The following is a 24,265-nucleotide window of genomic DNA, read 5'->3' as shown; positions in this document are numbered from 1 at the left end:
TAGAAACCAATGATTCCGAAAGCTCATTCTTTGAACTGATAAAGTAAATGGACAGTTGCTCTAGCTTAACTGATCAAGTAAAGGAAGTAGAGAAGGCCCAGTTTATCAATATCAGCAATGAAAATGGGGACCTTACAGATCGTACAGACTGGAAGGAAAATGTGAAAGCTTTATTAAATTTGATAACTTAGAAGAAATGAACAAACTCCTTGAAAGATACAAATTTTCAAAATTGACTTGGGATGGTAAAACCTCCATAGCCTTACATCTAATTTTAAATATTGAATTTGTAATTTAAAAATCTTACAAGCCAAATTTCAGGTTAAGGTGGCTTCAGTTGACAAATTCTACTAAACATTTAATAAAGAATTAGTACTATCTCTCACACTCTCAGAAAATAAAGGAAGGAGTTTTTCTTAACTCTATACGTGCCACATGCATACACACACACATCTTTGGGGAGGAGGTGCTTAGGAACGAACCCAGAGCCTTACACATATATGTTAGGCAAACATTCTACCAGTGAAGTATATCCCCAGCCCTCTCAGCTCATATTTTGAGGCCAGCATTACACTAATTAACAAAACAGACAAAGACAAGAAAATAAAACTACAGTCTAATGTCCCTCTGCAAAAATCTTTAATGAACTATTAGCAGTTTGACTCTTGCAATATGTAAAATAATAATATATGATGATCAAAGGGGTTACTTCAGGAATGCAAAGTTTTTAGTATTTAAAAGTCAAAATAATTTACAATATCAACAGACAAAACAAAAAAAATTTTTCATTTCAATATCTGTAGAAAAATCATTTGGAAAATTCAATATCTATTTGTGGTTTTATTTATTTTTTTCATAGTTTCAAAAAAAAGTTTTCCCCCAGTAAACTAGAAGTAGGATGGATCTTTCTCAAACTGATAAAAGTTGTCTAAAAAATAAAAAATAAAAAAGCTTACTATTATAATCATACTTAATCTTGAAAGACGGAATGCTTTGTGTCTGAGATTGAAAGAAGCAAGAGTATCTGCTTTTACCACTATGGTAAAACTGAGGACACAAACAGTGAAATAAGGAAAGAGAGAGAAATTAAAGGACTACCAAATGAAAAGAAAGAAAGTTGTCTTCTTATGTAGATGTGATTGTTTATATAGAAATGTAAGGAATCTACAAAAACACTATTAAAACTAATCAGTGAAATTTAGCAAGGAAGAAAAGATATGTCAAAATGCAAAAATCATTTATATTTGTATATACCAGCAACAAACAATTGGTAAAGGGATTTAAGGCAGCCTAATTTATAATAACATTAAAAAATCCTAAGACATGTACACTGAAACCTCAGAGAAATTAAAGATCTAAGTAACTACAGATATATGCCAAGTTTATGGATGATGGCCAAATACTGTCATCTATTCTTTCTAGACTGATCTATATATTCAGTGTAATTCCAATCAAAATCCTTGCAGACTTTCTCGAGAAATTGAAAACTGAATGAGCCTAAAGTTTGTGTGGAAATGCTGAGTACCTAATAACTAGAACAATATGTGAAAAGAACAAGAATGTTGGAGGATTTATATGATCTGATTTCAAGACTTACTGTAAAAGTCACACTTACTGAGACAGTGTGATTTTGACATAAAGAGAGGCTTACAGATGAATGAAACAAAATAAGGAGTCGAGAAATAAACCCAGTAAATTGCTTTTTTTGAAAAAATGATAAAAATAATTCAAGGATACTCTGTTCTTTTCAGTGGATAATGCTGGAACAAATGAATATCTGGGGGAAGAAAGGAAACTGATCCTTATATAGCAACATAAAAAATTAACTCAAACTAAGTAATGGCTGTAAATGTAAAAGCTGAAAGTTTTATAAGACTTCTAATAGAAAACTTAGTATCCTTGGGATAGCCACAAACTTCTTGGGTAATTCAGATAGCACAAAGCATAAAAGAAAAACATAATAAATTGAACTTTATCAAAAATTAAAACTTCTCTTCAGAAGACACTGTTAAGAAAATGAAAATACAAATCACAGCCTGGATAAAATATCTGCAATACATATATAGTTCATCCTTACTGATGGATTCTATATTTGCAAATTCACTTACTTGATAAAATCTACTTATTATCCCCAAACCAATATTCACAGTACTTTTTCATGGTTATTGATGGACATGAACAAAGATGGTAAAATAAATAAATAAATTTGATAGTACTGGGGTTTGAACTCAGAGCTTTGAGTTTGTTGGGCCGGAGCTCTACCACTTGAACCACAGCCCCAGCTCTGAATATTTTAATTTCTTTAAACTGTAAATTCATCTGGTAGTGATGGCTCAAGCCTGTAATCCCAGCACTGGGAGGCGGAGGCAGTAGGCTTGCAAGTTGGAGGCCAGCTAGGGCTACATAGAGACCCTGTCTCAAAACAAGAACAAAAACCCTTGAATGCAAAAAGATTTAGATTCCTAATCCTAAATTAAGTTATGTTCAATAAATACACATTTGAGGGCTGAAGGTATATAGTTCAAGTCTGGTAGGCTTGAGGCCTTGGGTTCAATTCTCAAGGACTTTTATTTATGGATAAATAAATACACATTAAGTGAACCAATTTTTAAAAAGCTGTCAATATTATTTCTCTTAGTATCTTTAAAGTGTGGCACAATAATGAATATGTAGAACATCCACAACTAAATACTTTTTGTATAAATGAACTCATCTATACTGTTTTTAATGAGTTAGGGTTGCTGGTTCTGTTATTACATTTAACCAATTATTTGCTGTAGTAAGGATTACTTAAATTTCATAGCAACCGTAATCTTTCATTTCATGGATTTTTGATATGTTTGAACATACAGCATTTTAAAAATGTTTTTATATTTAGTGCATTTGCATTAATCTAATCTACTTACATTAAATCTAATTGCATCCTGACTTCCTAGGATGAATATCTAGTCCTAAGTACAGTGCCTTTGTTTTCTAAAATAGTGCATTATAAGTACAAATTAAGATGTTAGTTGAATTTAAACAGAAGTGAATTTATCAAATATATTCTTTAGAGTATATGGCAGAAATGTCCCAATTACCCAAGGCTTTTGTTGTTGTTGTTTTTCTTTTTTTCATCAAGGACAGTGATTGGTTAGATTTTCAATTATTTAGTGAAAAGAAAAGAGTGAATTTCCTTTGTGCTTTAGGATGGAGGGAAGAACTGGGTGGCTGTGTTTTCAGGGGAGAGATACGGCTTTTTTCACCATGGATCTTTCCTACGTGAATGAAGTCTCTTTATCAAGGTTTTGACTTGAACCCTGCATTTAATTTTTGCTGAACTCTACACACTACCCTTTTTTGGAGGGAAGGGGGAGACACTGGGGTTTGAACTCAGGGCCTCATGCTTGCTAAGCAAACGCTCTACCAATTAAGCCAACCTTCCAGCCTCACCCTTTTTTCTTTTAAATAATTTTATTGAGATTATTTTTCACTTACCATAAAAATCAGCCACTTTAAAGTGTACATGTCAGTGGTTTTTTAGTATATTTACAGAATTGTGCATCTGTCACCACAGTCTAGTTTTAGAACATTTCCATTATCCCAAAAGAAATCCCATACCCATTCACAGTTACTCCCTGTTCTCCAGATTCCCCCTTATGCCCTGCCATCCATAAGTAACTACTAACCTCCTTTCTGTCTCTGAATTACATTCCTTTTTATTGCCAAATAATATTGCATTGCATGAATATGCCCCATTTTGTTTTATTCTTTCAGTTGATTGTTTCCATTTTTTGGGCTATTATGAAGAATGCAGCTATGGACATTCATGTGCAAGTTTTTGTGTCATCATTTTTTACTTTATTTTGGTGTTCATATTATGCCATAACATTTGCATTAGATCATCCCAGGTAGAGTTTTTAATGTGAGTTCAAAATATGTCACCCAACAATCTGGTTACATCTGACTAAACTGATATTTCACTTGACTATTGATTAGTCTCTTCTTTGTCTTTTTGAGTCATAGACTGGGTAAGCAAAAACACAAAGAGTTTTATTTTCATCAACCATCAGTATTGGGTTCCATTTCAAGGGACACTGTCGTTTAATGTTCTCTATCTTGAGCTAGAATGGAGAAGAATGGCTTACCGTGAATCCATTTACAGTTGATTGGCTATCTTGGAGCATAAAATGACAAGAATGGGTCATCCTCAGTTTTATTGTTGTTTTTAAAATCCCAGTCATATTCTTGGTTTGCTTTTGCTTGGAATGAAACTTTGCAATAAAGAATCTATACAGTTTAAATGCTGAACAGCTTCTTGCATAGAGAAATTAATTTCTCTATTGACATTAACCTCAAAGACACATCATTGGTTGTACAGATAAAGCAAATGTACCTGTAGCTCAGGCTGAACTTGAGCAGTCATTAAGAAAGTGGTTCAAACAATGTGATTAATGAGAGGAATCTTTAAGTGTGTTGTTCACATTATCTTCTGGCTATTAAGTCAACTCAGGTTTTTGTTTATTTGTTAGAAATAAGACCTCTTAGTCAAATGAGAACTAGATTTGTGGGGACTTAGCAAGTAGTCTTCCTTAAAATAAACCTTTTAGCAAACTATGAATACTAGCTTTTGTAGTTTTTTTCTCTACCTTCCAAAAAAAATAAAAGGTTAGTAGAGCTAAGTATAGCTCAGTGGTAGAGTGCTTGCCTAGCAACCAGGAAGCCCTGAGTTTGATCCTCAGCGCTGGGAGATTGGGGTGGTGGGGAGGAGTTTAGTCATGTTTGGTTACAGTAATGCTAGTTTAGTGGAACCAACATGAATATAGAGGAAAAACTGATTGCAAAATTTGGTTATTTCATTGAATTTGATCAGATTGATTTTAGAAGCACAATAAATTTTAACTCATTGTAATATCTTCCTTCCAGCCTAGACTTTATAAATAATTTATTTCTTTTTAAATTAAACAAAAGAAGGAAAGAGAAATTTAAATACCCTTCTTTTTTTGGTATCACTGGGGTTTGAACTCAGGGCCTCATACTTGCTAGGCTGGCACTCTTACCACTCAAGCCACTCCGCCAGCTAAATACCTCTTTTTAATGAAAGTCTGGTAGATGTCTCCAGTTTTTGTAAACCTTGTGAAAATTTCAGTCTTGAGAGGAAACTAGACTTAGGAACAAGTTGACTTAATTGTGGTTTAGTCTTTGTCTAACAAAATATGAAGAATGGTTATAATTGGCTTAGTTTCACCTAAATTTTGGATCATCCAAATTTTTTATTAGTGGTTTAATTTCTTAAAAGCAGGGCCATCTCTTATACTATTGGTATCCACAAGAAAGCCCATGCAGTGCTGGGAATTAAGTGTGTATTTGAGGCTTATTTTGTGAATCCATTTCATAATGTTCACTTGCATTTTACACCACTGGTCTAGTGGGAATCTTTTAAAAAGGAGTGGTCTGGGGCTTGCTGGGTATTCCCAGACACTGCTTCCTAAAGGTTCAGTTCAGTCACCCCGTTTCTAAAGTTTTTCCAGTCTGTCCAACCCAGTTCTTCTGCAGAATTAATAATCTTCATTTCTGTCCTTGTAATGTGTTCTGTACTCCTCTCGTAGTTTACGTGACATTGTTTGATAATTATTTTTCAGGCTGTCTTGTGCCAAGAGTCTCATGGTTAAGGTTTGTATTATAGCCTCATTGCTGAGCACAATACATAGCAATAGAGATAGGGCTAAAGTTTTGATAAAAATTCTAATTTTGGGCTGGAGGTGTAGCTTAGTGGTAGAGTGCTTACTAAGCCTGTGCAAGGCTCTGGGTTTGATCCCCAGCACTAACCTCCCTCCGAAAGAAATACCCTTTTTTTTGTCTTTTGGCTGAATGATTTAATTTTCCCCTTTATGATAGTACCTGGCCCTTCTCTCCTGACCTTGGGTTTTGTTTTTGTTTTTGTTTTTTTGCTTTATTGTCATAACTGTGATAAAATAAAAGCCTGCCTCCTCTGTTACTAAAGAATTAGAGCTGCAGTGATCATGGGTGATATGACTTAATGGTTCTCAACCATGAATGTACATTAGAATCTCCTGGGGCTTGTTTAAGTATGGACTCATATTTCTCATTTAGGATCTCAAGTCCGGCCTGAGAGTTTGTATATCTTTCTTTTTTTGTTGTTGTTGGCAGGATTCTAGGCTGGGTTTATTTTAAATTCACAGCTGAGGTACAAATTCTGACACACTAGACACAATGAGCCACTGAATTACGATTTTTTTTAATAAGGTTTTTTTTTTTTTTTTTTTTTGCGGTACTGGGGTTTGAACTCAGGACCTACACCTTGAGCCACTCCACCAGCCCTTTTTTGTGTTAGGGTTTTTCGAGATAAGGTCTCACAGAATTAATTGCCTGGGCCTGGCTTCGAACCGCAATCCTCTTCTGCCTCCTGAGTAGCTAGGATTACAGGCGTGAGCCACCATCGCCCAGCTAAAAGTTGTTTATTCTTAAATGTACAACAGACTCTTAATGCAACACTTCATTCTGGCTATAGGTGGCAAAAGATGTTATGCAGGGAATCCAGATGTTTAAATAGGAATGGAATAAGGGTCACCATCATCTCAGGCACAAGGAACAACTTACTTCTTGCCAGATTTCTTAATTCCACCTGTGGCCAGGGGGCCCTTCTCCGTGGCCTTCGTTTTTAGCTCCTCAAGTTTCTTCTGCTCCTCTTTTTGTTTCTGCTTGAAAGCCTTATCTTCCTCATCTATCTCTTTGGCCTGCTTCTTGGGCTGTTTCAGGGGCTTCTTCTTGCCACTTCCGTGGCCAGACATAGTGCCTGCCACCCCTTCCCCAAGACCCTGATCCTCAAGAATTTGTATATCTTAATGAGTTCCCAGCTAAGGTTGATGTAGTTGGTCCAGGGGCTACACTTTGAAAGCCACTTATATATCTTATCAATTTTAGCAGGCTTACCTGAAAGACCTCCAGTATATTAAAACTATCCCTGATATCCCCATCTGGCACCCTCCTTTTAAGGTCTTTGGAAAAAAGTATTCCACATTTGCAAAGCTCTCTAAGGTATCATGTTTATACAGAGCACTAACTCTTGATAAGAAAATAAGTACTTAAAGAAGTGGGAAGGAATTTTCTAAGGAAGAATGTAGACATCTTTGGGTGTGTCCTCATCTGCAATTATAAAGCATATAATGAACATGAAGTGAGGACTTGTACTAATTTAGAATTCTAACTTTTTGATTTTTGAGGCCAGTGGCCTAGCATCTGTAAAATTCTTCTTTTTACTTTCACTTCTTCATTGGCTTAAACGTAAGTAAGGTTAATAAAATGATAAAGATTTAAACTTAATTATTAAGAATTATAATAAATGCTTATAGAATATAACTAGCCATATTCTATTCTATTTTGACTGGCCACAAATTATTTTTAAGATCCTAAATTATGATCAGTATTATTGGAAGAATATTATTCTCCTCACTATACATTTATTGTATGTTGCCTAGGAAGAGAGTTTCAGAGATACAGATTTATATACATGGCATAATATCATTTTCTAGCTAAGGGCATTTTTGTGTTCTAATTATTTTAAACTAGAAACTCATGAATGTTGTAAATGTGATTACTCAGAAACATCAAAATTAGATATTCTGAAAGAAATAGGTTAAGTAGCTGTTATTTCTAATCACAGGGAAAATAACCACTTCATATGACTTTGTAAGTATACATATGTAATCAAGCTTTTACCTGACTACAGTGTGGTTTAAAAGAAACTCACAAGCTAGTGAAGACAGAAATTGTGCCTTTGTACTACTATATAAATTGTTGTGCTGCATAATTTCTAGGGGAAATAGCTTTAAATTAAGGCCTCCTGGATGGCTACACTTTAATGTGCATTTTTTATCTAAGTCCATTAAGGAAATGAATTTTCCAAATCTCTTCCATCTAGGACTGGGGATGTAGCTCAGTGGTAGAGCACTTGGCTAGAATGCACAAGGCCTTGGGTTCCGTCTCCACTACTGCAAGAAAACAAAATTTCTTCCATCAATTAGCAAATAATTAAAAATCAAATTATCAGTTGCATAGTGGCACCTATCTGTAATCCCAGGTATTAGGAGGCAGAGGTTGGTAGGCTCAAGGCCAGCCCAGGCAGAAAGCTAATGAGGCCCATCACAACAAGCAAAGTGGGCAGGGTGGTAGATAGCTGTAATCCCAGATATTCAGGAGATGTAGGGAAGAGGATCGTGGTACAAGGCCAGCTCAGGCAAAAATGCATGATCCTATCTGGAAAATAGCTTAAGCAAAAAAGGGCTGGGGATGTAGCTTCAAGTAGTAGAGCACATGACTAGCAAGTGTGCAACCCTGAATTCAAACTCCAGTACCACAAAAATAAAATAAATTTTTAAAAAATTGTCATCTAGAATAAGTAATCTGTTTTAAATTGAATAAATCAGCATCTATGAAATAAAAGAAATGGTCAAAGTAGGTTTAGTAAGGTCATATCTGTAGTTGTTGAGAGTGTGACAACAAACTTGTTAAAGTTTAGTTTGGCTACTGAAAGTTTAGTTAAACTATTCCTTTTTGTATCAACCTGGCCCAGACCTTAAAGTTAGCCCTGTTACTCACTTCAGAAGCTTCTCGTGGGAAGATTCAATAAATACGTAACCAAGGATTCATTCTTTGCACCTCCCAAGAGTCTTGTTTCCCAAGAAACAACATGTTGAGCCAGTAAGCTTCTCTCATAGCTGTTTTGTGGACGAAGTAAAAAAAAAAAAAAAGTGTTCTTAGATTTGTTATTATGATTTCTTAAATAATTCAGAGAGAGAGAGAAGTTGGAAGGTAGAAGGTTTTTATTACTAGACTTAACCTGAGTTCAATTTGATAGGTTTAAAAAAATTGCAATCTGCTTTTCATTGTTGATCATGTATAAATTGTTTCTCATCCAAAAAATTTAACAGTAGACATAAACATTTAAGACATGAAAAGTGACCCTCTTTCTGAAGCTTTTCCTGTCCAACCATTTCCAAGCCTTCTGCAGAATTAATTATCCACATCTCTGTTCCCAGCCTACTCTTCTCTGAGTACTCATTCATGTAGCTTCTAGAATTATATTGTGATATGTAGTGATGAGAAAAGGCTATATTTCCAGAGAAGTGTTTGATGAGGTTTTCTTTTTATTGTGGAAATTTTCAAGCATAAACAAGGTAGAATAAATAATGAACCCCAGGCATCCATTCCCAAGTTCAATAATGGTCAGTTTTTTGCTGTTCTTATTTTTCTGTACCCCCTTATATCACATGTATGTTGTTCACTTAAATATTTTAAAGCAAATCCTAGATGTCATGCCATTTCATCTGTAGATTTCAGAATGTATTTCTAAGAAAGTCCCCTTTAGGGACTAGCAAGCATGAGGTCCTGAGTTCAAACTCCAGTAATGACAAAAAGCAAACAAACAAACTGTCTTTTGCCAGGAGCCTGTGGCTCAAGTCTATAGTCCTAGCTACTTGGGTGGCAGAGATCAGGAGAATGTCAGTTCAAAGCCACCCCAGACAAATAGTTGTTGAGACACCCTATCTTGAAAATACTCAACACAGCATCTGTTTGGCTTCCTTGAAATGCAGTCCAAAGAGGAATGAGAGGGAAAATGGTAGATTGCCCTCCCTTTTATTTATCAGTTTTCGGCATAAGTTAAAATGACATTTAATAACAGATGTTTGTTTTGGATATGTTTTAATCTGTTAACAGTCATTTCCTAAATACTTCAAAACTGTCCCATTTTTAGTGGATACCCCCTTCAAGTTGGCTGCTATGTCTTTTGATAAAACCATAGTAAGTTTTGGTAACTTGCTTGCTTTCAGGTGTATTTGCATACCCCTTGTTCATTTACTTCTCCAGACTTCAGATCTCATCCATTTCTCCAAGGAAACCTCATTCCTTTTAGTAAAAATGTGGGTACTAATAGTATTCATTGTCATTGTATAACCATTGTAGGCTTTCTCTATGAGTAGGGGTGGTGCATATATATATATATATATATATATATATATATGGTTTTTTGTGGGGTGGAGTGGGGTTTGGTTTTGTTTTTTGACAATGCTAAGGTTTGAACTAAGGGCTTTGCACTTGCTAGGTAAGTGCTCTACCACTTAAGCCACACCATCCCTTTAACTTTAGTTATTTTTTTCACACAGGGTCTTGCTTTTACTATCTGATCAACCCAGACCACAATCCTCCCATTTATGCCTCCCAGGCTCACACCACTACACCCATATTTTCTTGGTTGAGATGGGATCTTGTCGACTTTTTTTGCCTGGGCTGGCCTTGAACCATAATCCTCCTGATCATTACCTTCCAAGTAGCTAGGATTATAGATATGAGCCTCAGTGCCTGACTGGTTTGGTTTTTTGAGACAAGATCTCACTGTTATAACTCAGGCTGGCCTCCACCTACGACACTCTTGCCTCTGCCTCCTGAGTGCTGGAATTACAGTTGTGCACCACCACAACCACAACCAACATAAAATTTTTTCTTCCCAGCAAGTTTTGTTGTGTTGTTGTTTTTGGTGGGATTGGTATTTGAACTCAGAGCTTCACACTTGTAAAGCAAGCTCTCCTAGAGCAGGCATCTCCTGCTTGAGCCACCCTCAGTTCATTTTGCTCTGATTAGTTTGGAGATGGAGCCTCGTGAATTAATATTGCCTGCCCATGCTGGGCCTCAAACGGCCATCCTCCCAGTCTCAAGCCTACAGACACTAACCAGCAGCACCTGGTTACCAGCATGTAATTTTTTTGAAAAGAGAAAAAGAAATTAAATATTCCTACCAATCACATATCCAATTCAAATAAAAAATGTTAAAGGGTTTTTATTTAATGCACTTGGTTTTACAAAGATCTGTTTTCTCTATATTCAAAGTCTTACTAGTTCCTAATAACTAACATAATTATTTGCTTTAACCTGAGTAAAAGTAGCTTCAAAAGAACTGACATACCCAAACATTGTATGCACATATGAATTTAAAAAAAAAAAGAACTGACATATAACAAGAAGACTGCTGGGTGCAGCTTAAGGTTTCTCTATGTTTCTTTTAAATCCTTAGGAGATACATATCAGAAATGTGAATGATAATACATACAATTTTTTTTTTTGACGGTACTGGGGCTTCATTCTTGCTAGGCAGGTGCTCTTAGCGCTTGAGTACTAGCCCTATACATTTAATTTTAGTATGTCTTTTATGTTTTACTCTGAACTATGCCAAACTTTATAAATTTAGGTTGTTCCAATTTTAGAGATTGCTTCTTCTATTTAATGGATTTTGTTTTTTAATATATAAAATATTGATATAATATCCCAAAATAAAAACTAAACTTTAAGGCATATTCAAATCCACTTCCTATTTCTATCCCTTCCCCAGATAACCATCTTTATTCATAAAAACTAGTGTGAAATTTTATCCTTACATTGTATCCTTTTGGAGTTACAAGTAAATATAAAGATTTTATGTATTTTTGCCTCTCCTGAATGTCTACATAAGGTAATTTACCATATATACTCTTCTGTACTTTGTTCTAGAGATTTTTCTGTAGTAATATATGGATATGTTCCTCATTCCTTTGTACTGCTAAATGATATTCCACAATATGGAATATAGTTTATTCAACCAGTCCATTCTTTGTTGAAGGATATTTGAATTGTTTCTCAGTTTCAGTTGTTACAAGTAGTACTGAAATGGAAAGGCATGTGAACACCTGAAAGTGGAATTGCTGGTTTGAAGGGTAAAATATATATGTGGTTTTACTTAACAAGAATTTCTTATACCTGGGCGGCACCAGAGGACAGCGGTTTGAAGCCAGGCAGGGCAAATAGTTTGCAAGACCCTATCTCGAAAAAAAAATTACAAAAAAGGACTGGTGGAGTGGCTCAAGATATAGGCCCTGAGTTCAAGCCCCAGTACTGCAAAAAAAAATAGGAAAGAATTTCTTATACATAGTGTTTAATTAAAAATTGAAAAGGATTAGGCACCTATAGCTCATGCCTGTAATCCTAGCTACTTGTAAGTCTGGATCACAGTTCAAGGCCAACCTGAGTTATATAGTGAGTTCCAGGTCCACCTCAGCTACATAGTGAGACTCCATTTCTAAATTATTTTTTGATTTAATGAGAGAGATATCTTTAAAATACCCTAGCAGAAATTAATGTATGCAAATAAAAAAGTTTAATAAAAATATCACCCTAGCCTTTTCAAAAAATGTACCTTCTATGTATTCTATTTGCTGATTTCACAAATATTTGTTGAATTCTGTATGCAAAGTACTTTACAATATCTGCTGAATTAACTTTACTAAATGGAATAACCAAAACATTGTACAGAGGGTTCTGTATGTACTCATTAAATTAATCTTTCTTTTGTTTTTCTTGTACCAGCATTTATTGAGCACTTAAAGGTATTATTTTCCTTAAGTCTCACAATAACCCAGTGAGGTAAATATTGATCTCCAATTTACAGAGAAAGGAACTGAGGCACAGAGAGGCTATATAATTCACCTGAGATCACCATCTAAAAAACTATTGTTTTAGACCTAAGGTTAAATCCTATGCAAGTATGATAATCCCATAAGTATTAAAAAATTCACATCAAATAAAAAATAGTTCCTCTATTTTTCTTTGCTAGTGCTTTATATTAAATTCATAACATTGTCCATTGAACTATATGTAGAGATTCATAGACATTTTCTTTGGTGACTTAAACTAGACCTAACTGCAGTTAAAATTCAGGTTCTAATTTTAGAGACAAGGCCACCTCTAACAATATTAAAATGAAGTGATATTATTTCCTAGCTTTCAGAAAAATTCTCCCAATAATTATGGGAATGCTTGTGGTGTGAAGACAGCATCTTAAATCTCTATGCGAGTCATACACAAAGGGTTATTGCATGAAAAAATAGTGGCGTGAATAGTACCTGCGCACAGCCAAGACACTTGATGTATCTTGGGCCTTGGTGTTTGTTGGATTTTGCAATTTCATGAGCAAGATTTGTATTTTTTTTAAAGTTCTATATTTCTGTGCATTCCACTTGATGTCAGATCTGTATTCTTAGGCTGTAGGATTCCATTAAAAAAATAATAATCTCAGCCCCTCCTTCCTCCACCCTCCTCCCCCCACACACACTCATTTTGTATAATATGGTAATGATATCACCGTCGCAGTAATTACGGGTCATCTTCATTTCTTTCATCTCTGCCTGTTCTGATGGCTTCATTCCTTTGACGGAAAAGATTTGGCTGTGGGTGCTATGATTATTTTGTTAAGCGTTATTCGAATAGACAGGAGTGAGAGAAATTAATCAATCCAAATGCAATTAGCATCATGTTTAACCCAGTGATGGACGTCTCAAGGTGAAACAGCCAGGGGAGTTTCAGACATTATTATTCAATCCAGTGGTTCTTATCTAAATTATAATCAAGAGAGGTTTTATTGGCTTCTCAATGTGAAGATGTAACTCTTTCCCTGCTCTGGGGGTCAAGAAAACTGGTTCTTCATTCTCCCTGGACTTAAGCTGCTACCAGCATCTCAAAAAGGGATGGACCAAGAAGGAAAGTTGTCTGACTAACCAAATCATCTGGAATGATCTGTACTGTGATCTCAGTCTCATTTTTCTGAGTGTAGAATCCAGCCTATGAGTAAGTTACTCTGTCTAGCTTGGGACACAATATTTTGTGACTAGTTGTTCTATCTTAACCTTACATAATAGATTATTGTTGCTGTTCTCACTTTATGGATGAAGATATTAAAACTGTGTGAAGTTACTAGCCTTTGGTCATAATAAGTGTTTCACCAGGATGTATTACTACATAAAGGCCCTGAAGCATGAATGTTCCTCACAAATTTATGAGTATTTAACAAAAAGTTCCAGCCCCCAGAGTATTAATCCATTGCTTTGATCTCATTGCCTTTCACTCAGCTGAGTTTTACCCTTGAAAAGGGAACCAAATGAACTTCATGAAGGTCTTCAAAAAGGAAACAAAATATGTAATGAGAGTAGTTAGCTCTCATTTGTCAGACACAAATCTTTGAAGTTTCTTGTTGTTTGGGTTTGGTTTTAGTAGGAAAATGAAAGATTGCATAGTTGAAATCTAGTCTTGTTTGCTGTTGAAAGAGAGCAGAAGGAGAGTTCAAGGAGGAAACATAGGCTTTCTTTCTCCTAAATACAACATTTTTCAAATGCCTGACAGTTAAGATTCTTCCACTTCTGCCTTCAATCTTCAGGCATCATGGCTGACACTTCCCATATTTTATGTTCCTGCTTGATGTTTTATATTCCGAAAATAAATCTGTTGGCTAGATGTTTCTGTCCTTTTTTTTCCTTCTGCTATAAAAAGCTATTAAAATTATTTTCCATATTGGAACTGTCCAAATTTGTTTACCTGCACATTGAGTCCTGGCTTTTCTTTCTCATGTTACTTCTTGGGTAAAACATTCTCTGGAAATAGACCTTACTGTGAGTTGCAGGGGGGAAAAAAGGTTGCTAAAAAAATTATATTTCTCTAAAGAAACTGGAGGGAAAAATGTTCTTAGTCACTTTACCTCTTTGGAAGAAAAACTCATTGGCAAGCCAAGACACACAATATAAAGAGAATCTGGAAAGTATGCTCCCAAAAAGAATTTCTTGAGAATTTTGAAGGTGAAAATTTTGATAAGTGTGATAGTTTTGTCACAGATGGAGCTCCCAGGCCATTCTTTTCTAAGATGTATAATATTTCAGTCACCTTTTTGAGATGCTTATGCCCAGAGAACTTTAGGCAAAAGCCTCAAAGCTGTTCTGCTGACCTTGAAAGTGCTGCTTTTAGAGAAAAGTGAGATTTCTACCCAAAACTCATTTGTTGATACTTGCCCATAAGAGATGATTGAGAGTGGTCAGCAGACCTGCTAAAGGCCACTAAGTGTCCCAATGCAGTGAGGTTCCAAGAGACCCCCTCCTCATCCACTGACTTTGTATTCAGTTCCCAGCTCCTTCTGCTCTTGACAGTGGCACCAGCAGCTGTTACATTGGAGGCATTAAGAAGTGCTTGATCCTTGACTTGGATTATCTGTCATAGTGGTTCTTCCTTTGGGAGATATAACTGAACTGGAACTTGGTGAACAATCTCAGTCTTATTGGCTGCCTTGGAGCTGCTCTGCTGCATGGCAGCTCTGTGGCATTGCATCAGGAAAACGTCTGCATTCCTAGGAGACCGATATTAGCATTATAAATCACATTAGTTTCTTTTTGTTCTCCTCTTATTCCATCAAAGAATTTTGAAGATTTTCATTTTTCATTATAAAATCAAGAACAATTTTATAATTTTTTGTATGTAGCTTTTACACTAGGGCAGTATGTCTTTAAGAATAAATTATTCTAAAAGAAGTGAGTCCTAGATGGTTTTCCCATCAAGCATCTTGTTGCTTTAAGAAACTTCTTGTTTGAAGCAAAAGACAGACATGGTGACAGTAGCTAGCACATATGAATGTCTATGTGACCTTTGTACTTATTCCCACCTTGAACACTTGAGGAAATTGAAGCTCCCAAAGCTAGCCTGGGGACTTGGCCACAGTGGTCCAGGTCAGGGTGGGGGATACAGTTCAAATCCAAGCCTGTCCAATGCTGAGAGCGCTACCCTGTCATAATATTATGTCCTTTGTTTTCTGCCACTCATAGCATAGTCTCATAAAGCAGCCTGTTGTTGCTCTTCTGGATGAGGAAAACAGGGGAAAGTAACTCTTCTCCACCTTGGTTTTTAATTAGATTAATCACAGAAATATTTTAAGTAGTTTGAAATAAAAAACCAGACATTGTATGAGTTTCTTCCATTTTATTAAAAAGTTATTTAATCTTTACATTGTTCCCCACATAAAAGTCATGCAGAATTTTATCAGGCAATTGCCTCAAAGTTATAATCTGGAAAATCTTTCTGTAATGAAACCCATATGTCATGGGTGAAAGGTACAAAGCCCTGGCAGAGAGGGCTGGTCTCCAGAGAGATTCTGCACCCAATCTCGTTAACCAGGGGCCTCTGGTAATCCCTCATCCCCTCGACGGTGAGAAATCAATCTGTACTACTGAATCTTTTCACCCAACCACCAGAAAATTTACTGCAGAGAAGGCAGTTTGGGGCAAGTCATTGTGGAGAGGGAGCCAAAGCAAGGCTAAGCAGAGGATGGAGGAACTAGAGTCTGAAGAAGAGATTATATTAAACCCTGTGCCACCTTCAGAGCAAGCAGAATGGAGTCCTCCTTTCAGCCCTGACCTCCCTAGTATACCTAGGTATTTACAGCTGCTATGAACCTGACAGTTCTACAGAAACTATGAAGGGGTAATAGAAGCAGCATAAACCTGGAAGTTGATTGTAGTTCAGCTATTTGCTGTCTTTCAGCATGTACAAGTAAACCCTCTCCACGTTTTATGCAACAGTTCACATCTTAACCCTATGGTGACAGTCTCTATTGTGGTTTTCTTAGTTTGTGGTCTGGGTACTACATAGGACAGCCTGTAAATCATGACTTGACTTGGGTGTGATGTTTCTCATCTGCACAGCATGCACCATGGTGGCTGATGACCAGTGGGTCTCTCTTGGCATAGTTATTAGAATGGTAGCAGTGTTGCCTTCCTGTTCACCCTGAAAAACCTGGACATTAAACCCAGAAGCAAAAATAGTTAGCAAATTTAACTGATTGCTTGCTTGCTTGCTCACCTTTTGTGCTGGGCATCAGAGCCAAGTCCTACTAGGTAAAGTGCTTTATCACTGAGCTACATCTACAGCCCCTAGGAATGTTTTTATATGACACATTGTGGGGAGGGAGGGAAGAACCAGGAATGAATGGAGGAACTGGAAGTGCCAAGCTTCAGAGCATGTGATTTTACTATGGTCATTTATGCCAGGATAAACTAAACTGTAACTTCTGGGAAAAAAAGGACAGAACTGAGCAGCAGCAAACAGGAATCTCTTCCTCTCCTCTGAGAGTAAGCAGTACCCATTGCTAAAGGTTTTCCCCAGGGAGATTTGAAATCCTTGGTGGGAGTGTTTTTAGTAAAATACATTTACATTTAAAACCCCTACTAGGTGTGTGTGTGTGTGTGTGTGTGTGTGTGTGTGTGTGTGCATACCTACAAGGAATACAGAACAGTAGGAGAAGGCTGTCTCCCTACTCTTGATGGGATTTTGTAGCAGCATGTGTGAGTTTGTTTCAGAAGTCAAAAATGAACAGATGTTGGTATAAATTACCTCTGTGTCTGATGTCTTGCAAATTAAAAGCGCGGTTGGCATCACTAAACAATTTCACTAGGTTGGGGGGGGTGTGGTTAGCGGGTGGTGATTACTGTAGCAGGTTGGTAAGAATCTTCACACTGCTGGAGAGCAGGAGAATAAGGATAAAGAAATGAGGAATAAAATAAGGGCTATATGAATTAATCAGAAATGTTAACATCCCTGATGACAAGTGAACAGGAGGGCACGTGCTCTGGAGCAGCCCCTGACCCACAGCAATTTCTCTGTGCACAAAAAGGGGTTGGTGCTTAGGATCTGATTTATAGGGCACAGCCCTCTTTTAGGGAGAGGCTATGTCACACATTCGTATATCTACTATATGGGACTGGCAAGAAGGGAAACTTTCTCCCCTCCCATGTAGGAGATGATGTCTTTTGAATTACTTCTCCTTTTATGATGGTTTTCTGCAGCTCTGTATACTTGGATTAGGTTGAAGGGGGAGGAATGATTGAGTGGAAAGGGGTTGTTAAAAAAGATTGGTTAAATTTAAGGAGAGCTTACCACTGAGAGACTTCAGAATCTCCATTTACTTTTCCTTTCAAATTCTTTTGAACCCTCAAATAGTTGAATCTTTTTAAATTTGAAGTTTTAAAATATTATAAGTCACTCTCCTATTTGGGGATTAAAAAAAGTGAGGAATTGGGAGGATTGAAGGGCAGGAGGCAAAAGAAATCACCAGTGAGGAATGTTGCATGTTTAAAGTCCTTAATAAGCACCTGAAAGTAGGCAGCTAATCCATCTAGCAGAAATACATGATGAGACCCACACTGTCCAAAAGTATAAGTAAATTCCCACCAGGTATGGTGGCTCATGCCTGTATTCCTAGAAATGGGGAGGTGAAGGCAGGAGGATCATGAGTTCAAGGCTAATCGGGGCTACATAGTAAGACCCTGTCTCAAAACAAAAGTATAAGTAAATTCTTACAAACTAAGATTCTAAGGAATGAAGTTTTTGAGATTGCTAGCCTATTATCACCATTCATTCACTCAGTAAATAGTGAGTGTAAAAGAACTGCTCACTTACACACCTCTAAAGACAATTGTATTGATAAGTACCACTATAACAAGTATGTTGATTGCTAATATCCAAGAGAAAAGTATGCAGGTGACATTAACATGGTACCCATTTCGCAGATGAAGAAGGTAAGGCTCAGAGATTATTGTCCAGCCCAAAATGTCACCCAGCTACTAAGTGCTACAGTTGGGACTTAAAACTGAGTTCGTGTCCTGTTTTCTGGAGGAAGTCCATTCTGCCTCCCTGTGGGCAAGAAACTACTTGATTGGATTTCCTCTAGAATAGTTAGCCCTTGACCCCTGATATTCCCATAATTTTCTATTACTTCCATCAAGGGAAATGATTTTTCTTGCCAAATAAGCAGGTGCATTCAAAAAGACCACCATAGTGTAGAGACTAGAGCACTGAGAGACACTAAGTAGTCATCTTATTTGTCTGTGTAAAGGAAGGAAATCAACATTTTGTGTGTTCCTTCTTGGTTCTAATTCTTTTGTGTATTAACATTCATCCAACCAGCATTTATTCAGTAAATAAAAGGTCTAGCACTAAATCAATCTTTCCCTCAGTTCTTACATTTTGGTGGAGGAAGACTAATTGTGTGCAAGCCTTATGAGAGCTTTGAATATACAAAGTTTGGTATATATCCACCAAGGAAGGAATGGTCAGTTTGATTTGGTCTGAGGTGGGGTTGTGAGCACTGAGGTAACCCAGCACTAGGACTTCCATTCCTAGCAGATGGAATTTTCTTGCCCTTTGTTAGAACTCAGGAACTAGTGAAAACTGGGGAGTGTATAGGGTGAAGTTAGCAAAAAACAAAACTTCCATGTGATGTTATAAAAGTTTATATTGCCTTATTCTTCGTTGTACAGTAAGCAAGGAACTGTTAGGCTGGGGAGGAGGAGAGGAGAGCCCATTTGCCTAGCACCATTTGCTCTGCACTTGAGAAAGACAACAAGAAAGCCAGGGAAAAGGTACCTCCCTAACTACCTCCCATCTTTAGCCAGGATGGAGATATGCTCTTGGGAGGCCATAGGACACAGCCTTATCTGTGCCTGCTGCGTGGTTCCAGAAGACTTCTGGCCTCCCATATCAGAAGTCTGTTTAAGAGATTGAAAAGATGACCTTGTGGGATGAGAATGAGGGGAGTGTTAGAGTGCAAATGCTGTTGAGCGTTTGCTTGACAGAGCAAATGGGGGACTTCTAGAGTGGCCCTTATAATTGAGAAATGTTTTATTTTCATTTTGGAGCCTCATATATAGGAAAGTAGCTGTGTAAACTCACTGGTAACCACAGCATTCAAAGATTGATGGTGCTGAAATTCAGAGAAAGACACATAAACCTTGCCTGGCTACATTAAATACCTAAGGACTGACAATGCCAAGAGACAGAAGACCAAAGCTCTATAAACTCTACTTTATTACACCATCCACAGATGAACTGCACTGAGGGAATATAAACCCGGATATATTACAGCATGCAGAGGCTACCACTGCTGAGAGAGAGGACACATGAACCCTCTCTCTCACTTTTGATTTGCACTTATAAATGTACAGAGACCAACAACCCAGAAAACACTAATGTTGATTAGATTTTAACCTCCAAGAGTAAACCCTGTGAGATAGTGACCATGGATATTAGGTTAGCTTCTTCAGAGAGAGAGAGAGGGGTATTTGAGTGGAATAACCTGGTGATTTTTGTAAGGATGGAAGATAAAATCTTCTCCAGTTGTCTGTACCTTTTAGCAGTTGCCAACTTCAGAATCGCTTTGTCTAGTTTTAATTATCAATAATGGGGGGAACCCTTTTAGGAGGTTAGCCTGAATCTTATGGTAGCAATTTAACAGACAATTTAAATTAATCTGCATTTTTAAATTAAATCTTTCTGTGATTCTTTCTTTTTCCCATTTTAGGTCTTCATTGATCTGTTTGCTTTGTGATTTCAGCCAGAGAGATGACACGGGGGAAATTCCTCAACATTCTAGAGAAGCCCAAGAAGTAGCAGCTGCTTGTGGACAGGTGTCCTGAGGACTGTGACCAAGCTCACTTCCCATGCAGCTCTGATGATGCACACCTCATGCTTCCTTGGGAGAAGCTGGAGGCTGAACCTCCAGGACCAACCCTCTCCCTGCTCCTGGCACTCTGTCCTTCTGAGGACATTAAGTGGCAAGAGAAGAATCTGCTCTACCCAAGGATCATTGGCGTTGCTCAGCTTTGTAGACTCGGATATTAGTAACATCAGAGGTCCTGTCATTCTTAAAGGTCAAAGTTGTGCTTTATCCTTTCCAGACGTGATGCAGGAGCTCCAGGATCTTACAGTTGCTTTGATTGCTTGATGTCTAAGCCAGTTGTGACATGTTGATTGGATGGGTTCCTTTTAGTTGTACTTCATCTCTTAAAAAGTATTTATGACGTGAGGAGATCAGAGACCAACTAGATTCTAGACCAGGCTGTGCATCCTGACTATGAACTGTCCAGTATGTAATAGTTTCTAAGACTTCCCCAATGGGAGAAATCAGGATCTTCTCAATGTTTATCTGCTTTTTAAATACTACGCCTGTCATGATAGTCCTACCCTCATCTATTCCCACCTCCCAGAGCCACCTTTCTGGGCTTGACTTCAGGCAAGGGTTTCCAACTGGATTAGTTTAAGAGTGAAAGGCCCATGCTAGGCCCTTTCAGATTTAAGGAAACAGTAAGTGTAGCCTGATAGGTGAGAGAAGGGCATGGTTTGGGAGGATACCCTTGAAAACTAGAAGGCCTATTTGACCTAAAGTGTGCCCATGTTTATCCCCCTTTCCTTCTCACAGCACCTAATAGATACTTCACCTGTATGACAGAAACACACACACACAAAGAGAAATAGAATTTCCTGACTTAAATACAACTCTTAGGGAATTTTTCACAAATTAAATGTGTCCATATTAAAGTCTGAAAATCTCGCTCATGGGGAAAATCAATTATACATGTTCTGTCATGTTTTGAGAAGTGCATAAAGTTTCCTAAACTTTATGGAAAGAATGTCCATGTAGCAGTAATCCAGTGGGGTCTTGAGTCTCTGCTAGGGCACGGTACTCTTCAGTTTAACCACTGGTCCTTTTAACTATTGTCTGACATTTGGGCCCATGCTAAACTTCATAATTGGGTTTTCCCCTCAGTTAAGCCATTTGACTACCCATACGATTTTACTTTTTAAAAGGAAAAAAATCGATTGATCAACATAAAGAATGAATATGAGAAAGGGAACATTCAAATGACCCTAGAGGGGTCAGTCATAGAGTGTTTGGTTTTAAGTTAAGCTTAAAACCAAGTTAAGCTCTTGACCTCACTGAATGTGGTTGAAGTGTGTGTGCGTGTAGTCAGAAAATAGTGCCATTATGTCAGACTTTTAATTCACTCTGTTTTTGAGAGTTGATGACATCAGGCACTTTAAGTGTTTGGGGAAATTGAGAAATATATGGAGAATACTGGGATACCTCCCCCAAACCAACTCTAGTCTGTAACCGGAAGCCAGGTAGTTAGTTCTCAAATCTGCTTTGGCCTCCTTCTTTTACTGGTCATCTTATTCACCAGCACTTAATGTAAGTACATGTTTTAGGATTGTGATATTTATTGGTTTTGTATTTGTCATCCTTAGAAATGTTAATGATGTATTTTTATATTGATAATATAAATTTATGTTGTGTGTCTGTGTGTCTGTGTGTGTGTCTTTGTGTATTTCAGGATGTTAGAGGATTACACTCTGTATGTGATGTTTTCTGTGTCCTCATAATAAAAATGTCCCTTGTATAGGAGAATGAGTTTTTCCTTCAAGAGCCAAGCTGCATATTTAAAGCATAGACCTCACAAGAAAGTACAACTCAAGTAACATGTAGCCCACTATCCTCCCTCCCACCCCCCTATATCTTAGTGGATGGTTTGGGGCTGTATAGTCATCTACTTGGTCTCACAGCTTCCAGTCTATCCTACCAGCCACCCTACTTATTAATGCTCAACTCTATCTATATAGGAGTATTTAGTGACCTTTGGTACTTCCCAGTGTCTATTGATAAAGTCTGAATTTCCTCTATATGTAAATCCTAATTGACCTTCCAGTTGGCTTCTTCTCCTACATATGAAGTCTCCGTTATTTGAACAGTTCCCCCATTCCTACTTGAGTGCCTTTGCACAGGCATTTAGTCCCCAGCAGGAAGTCTTGCTTCCCTTTTGCACTTATCAAACCTGTTCTTCCTGTAAAGCCCTGGTGACCCAGTTGGAAATGATCCTCCCCACCCCTCACATTCCTACAACATTTAGGTGTACCATCTCTATGACTTACTAAACTCTACCTCATATTTAAGTGATGATCTGAGTCCAAATCTTACTGTCCTACCCAAGCATAAGCTTCTCGAGGTTACATTTGTCTCCTACACACCTAGACCTTCAGTGGCTTCTTTGAACTAGGGGTTCAAAAGAGACATCTGTTTGCCGACTTCCAATTAAACATGATGGATTGAAAACAAATATTTCTCTGCGCCTGCTTAAATCCTTAATGTGACTTCCTTGTCAACTGTGTTTCCAGACCTAGAGAAGAGGAAGTACTCTTTAGTGTCACTGCTGCTACCCATTGATAGTTGACCTACTCTAGACCAGAGCATGCTTTTCTACAGAAAGCATTCCATTTTTAAGGGAAGCAAATTGCTAGTTAGCCCACTAAAAGTTCATAAGATATTACTTGTGTGAATATCAAAACACCATCACTAATTTTTCTTAGTCTTTTTATTACCATAAAAATACTTATCATAATTTTTATCATAGTTTTTACTTGCTAACTGCTTCTTGGTGTTGGTTCTCAAGCATCTGTTTATTGTAACTCTCTGGATTTCCTCAAATCTGGACAGTGCAGGTGGAACTGGTGAAAAACATTACATTGTCCTGTGACTTCAGAAGTATGTTGGGACCTCCATAGGAGTGTTGTAATGAAGGCAAGAAATTTCATTTCTAGTGGGATGCTTCAATCCTTTCTTATTCCCCTGGGATTAAGGCCTCATAGGAAGGCGTCATAGAGCAGAACATGAGGAAATGGACAGATGGGCCAAGGTTGATGGTCCCATGGTTTCTTACCAGCTCTCAGCTTTGCCTAACTCCATCTCCAAGCATTTGGTTATGTTCTCCATTTTCTGTTTTCTCCATCCTTTGAGATCACCATGGCTACCAGATCCCTGCATGGGCTTCATTTCTCCAGAGAGCCTTATAACTCCTACCCCAGAGAGGGGCGAGTAGTGGCTTCTCCATGTTCAGTTTGTAAGTTCTGGCTGGCCCTATCTGGCATTTCCTATCTGTGTAGGATTTTGGGCACTTCGAGGGTGTGTTCTAATGCCTAAAGAGGCCACTGGCCTTCCCACCCTTTGTGTATCACTTTTTCTTCTAGACCAAGGGCCAGTTGGGGGCTTCAGGTGGCACTAGGTACAACTGTGAGACCTTGGTTGGCGTGAGTGCTGGCAGAGTCTGTTAATTAGCACAGGAACGCCCCCATGCTCCATTAGCCAGGCTAGGGATTCAGAACTTTCCCCTCCTGGGGGCCTCTTCCTTCTAATGAGAACTGGGAGAAGGGCCCTCACAAAACAGTGCCTCAGAATAATATTCTGCTTTGTCCCCACCAGTAACCAGGGCTGACAGGATCACTCTGTCCACTTCTCTTCTAATTAGCACAATTCCAGCATGGCCTGAGCCAGCAAATGCAAAAAAGCGATCAAAAGCGATCAGACAACCGTACCGAATCACAAACACGAAGAGGGTCATTCCCTGTAATTAGGTGAGACAGTTCCTCAGTCTTTTCTCAGCTGGAGTTTGCCGCTAAGACGCTTGCTGTTTGGGTCCCAGCAACACAAGTTACAGGTCTCCCTGGGACACTAATAAGCCCCAAATTGTCTTCCGCTTCACACAGCTCTAACCAGAGGACAGATGGGGGGAACGGGTACAGGTTTTCTAAACAAGCCATTTCT

General features: G+C 37.8%; 2 protein-coding genes across 4 annotated transcripts in view; one reads left to right on the top strand and one right to left on the bottom strand.

The window, feature by feature from the left end:
- Lin52 (lin-52 DREAM MuvB core complex component) overlaps nt 1-22,078 on the top strand; it is a 95,614-nt gene extending 73,536 nt beyond the window's left edge. For 2 of the 3 annotated variants that reach the window (XR_012446101.1, XM_074067559.1), the window contains one exon: nt 20,228-22,078. Coding sequence is in view for 2 of the 3 variants with exons in the window: in XM_074067559.1 (XP_073923660.1) it covers nt 20,228-20,283 (56 nt within the window). In the remaining variant the exon portion in view is untranslated. Of the gene's footprint in view, nt 1-20,194 lie in introns of all 3 variants that reach the window. The other variant, XM_074067560.1, reaches the window with a different exon arrangement.
- Nucleotides 6,429-6,804, bottom strand: LOC109688397 (translation machinery-associated protein 7-like). The gene has a single exon (XM_074067561.1). It carries the CDS (start codon nt 6,789-6,791, stop codon nt 6,597-6,599), a length of 195 nt encoding a protein of 64 aa, XP_073923662.1. The 5' UTR covers nt 6,792-6,804; the 3' UTR covers nt 6,429-6,596.
- Nucleotides 22,079-24,265: the final 2,187 nt, after the last annotated feature.

Source organism: Castor canadensis, chromosome 3, assembly GCF_047511655.1.
Source record: "Castor canadensis chromosome 3, mCasCan1.hap1v2, whole genome shotgun sequence".
Lineage (NCBI taxonomy): Eukaryota > Metazoa > Chordata > Mammalia > Rodentia > Castoridae > Castor > Castor canadensis.
The sequence above is the reverse complement of the archived record's forward strand: the minus strand, read 5'-3'. Positions and strand labels throughout refer to the sequence as shown.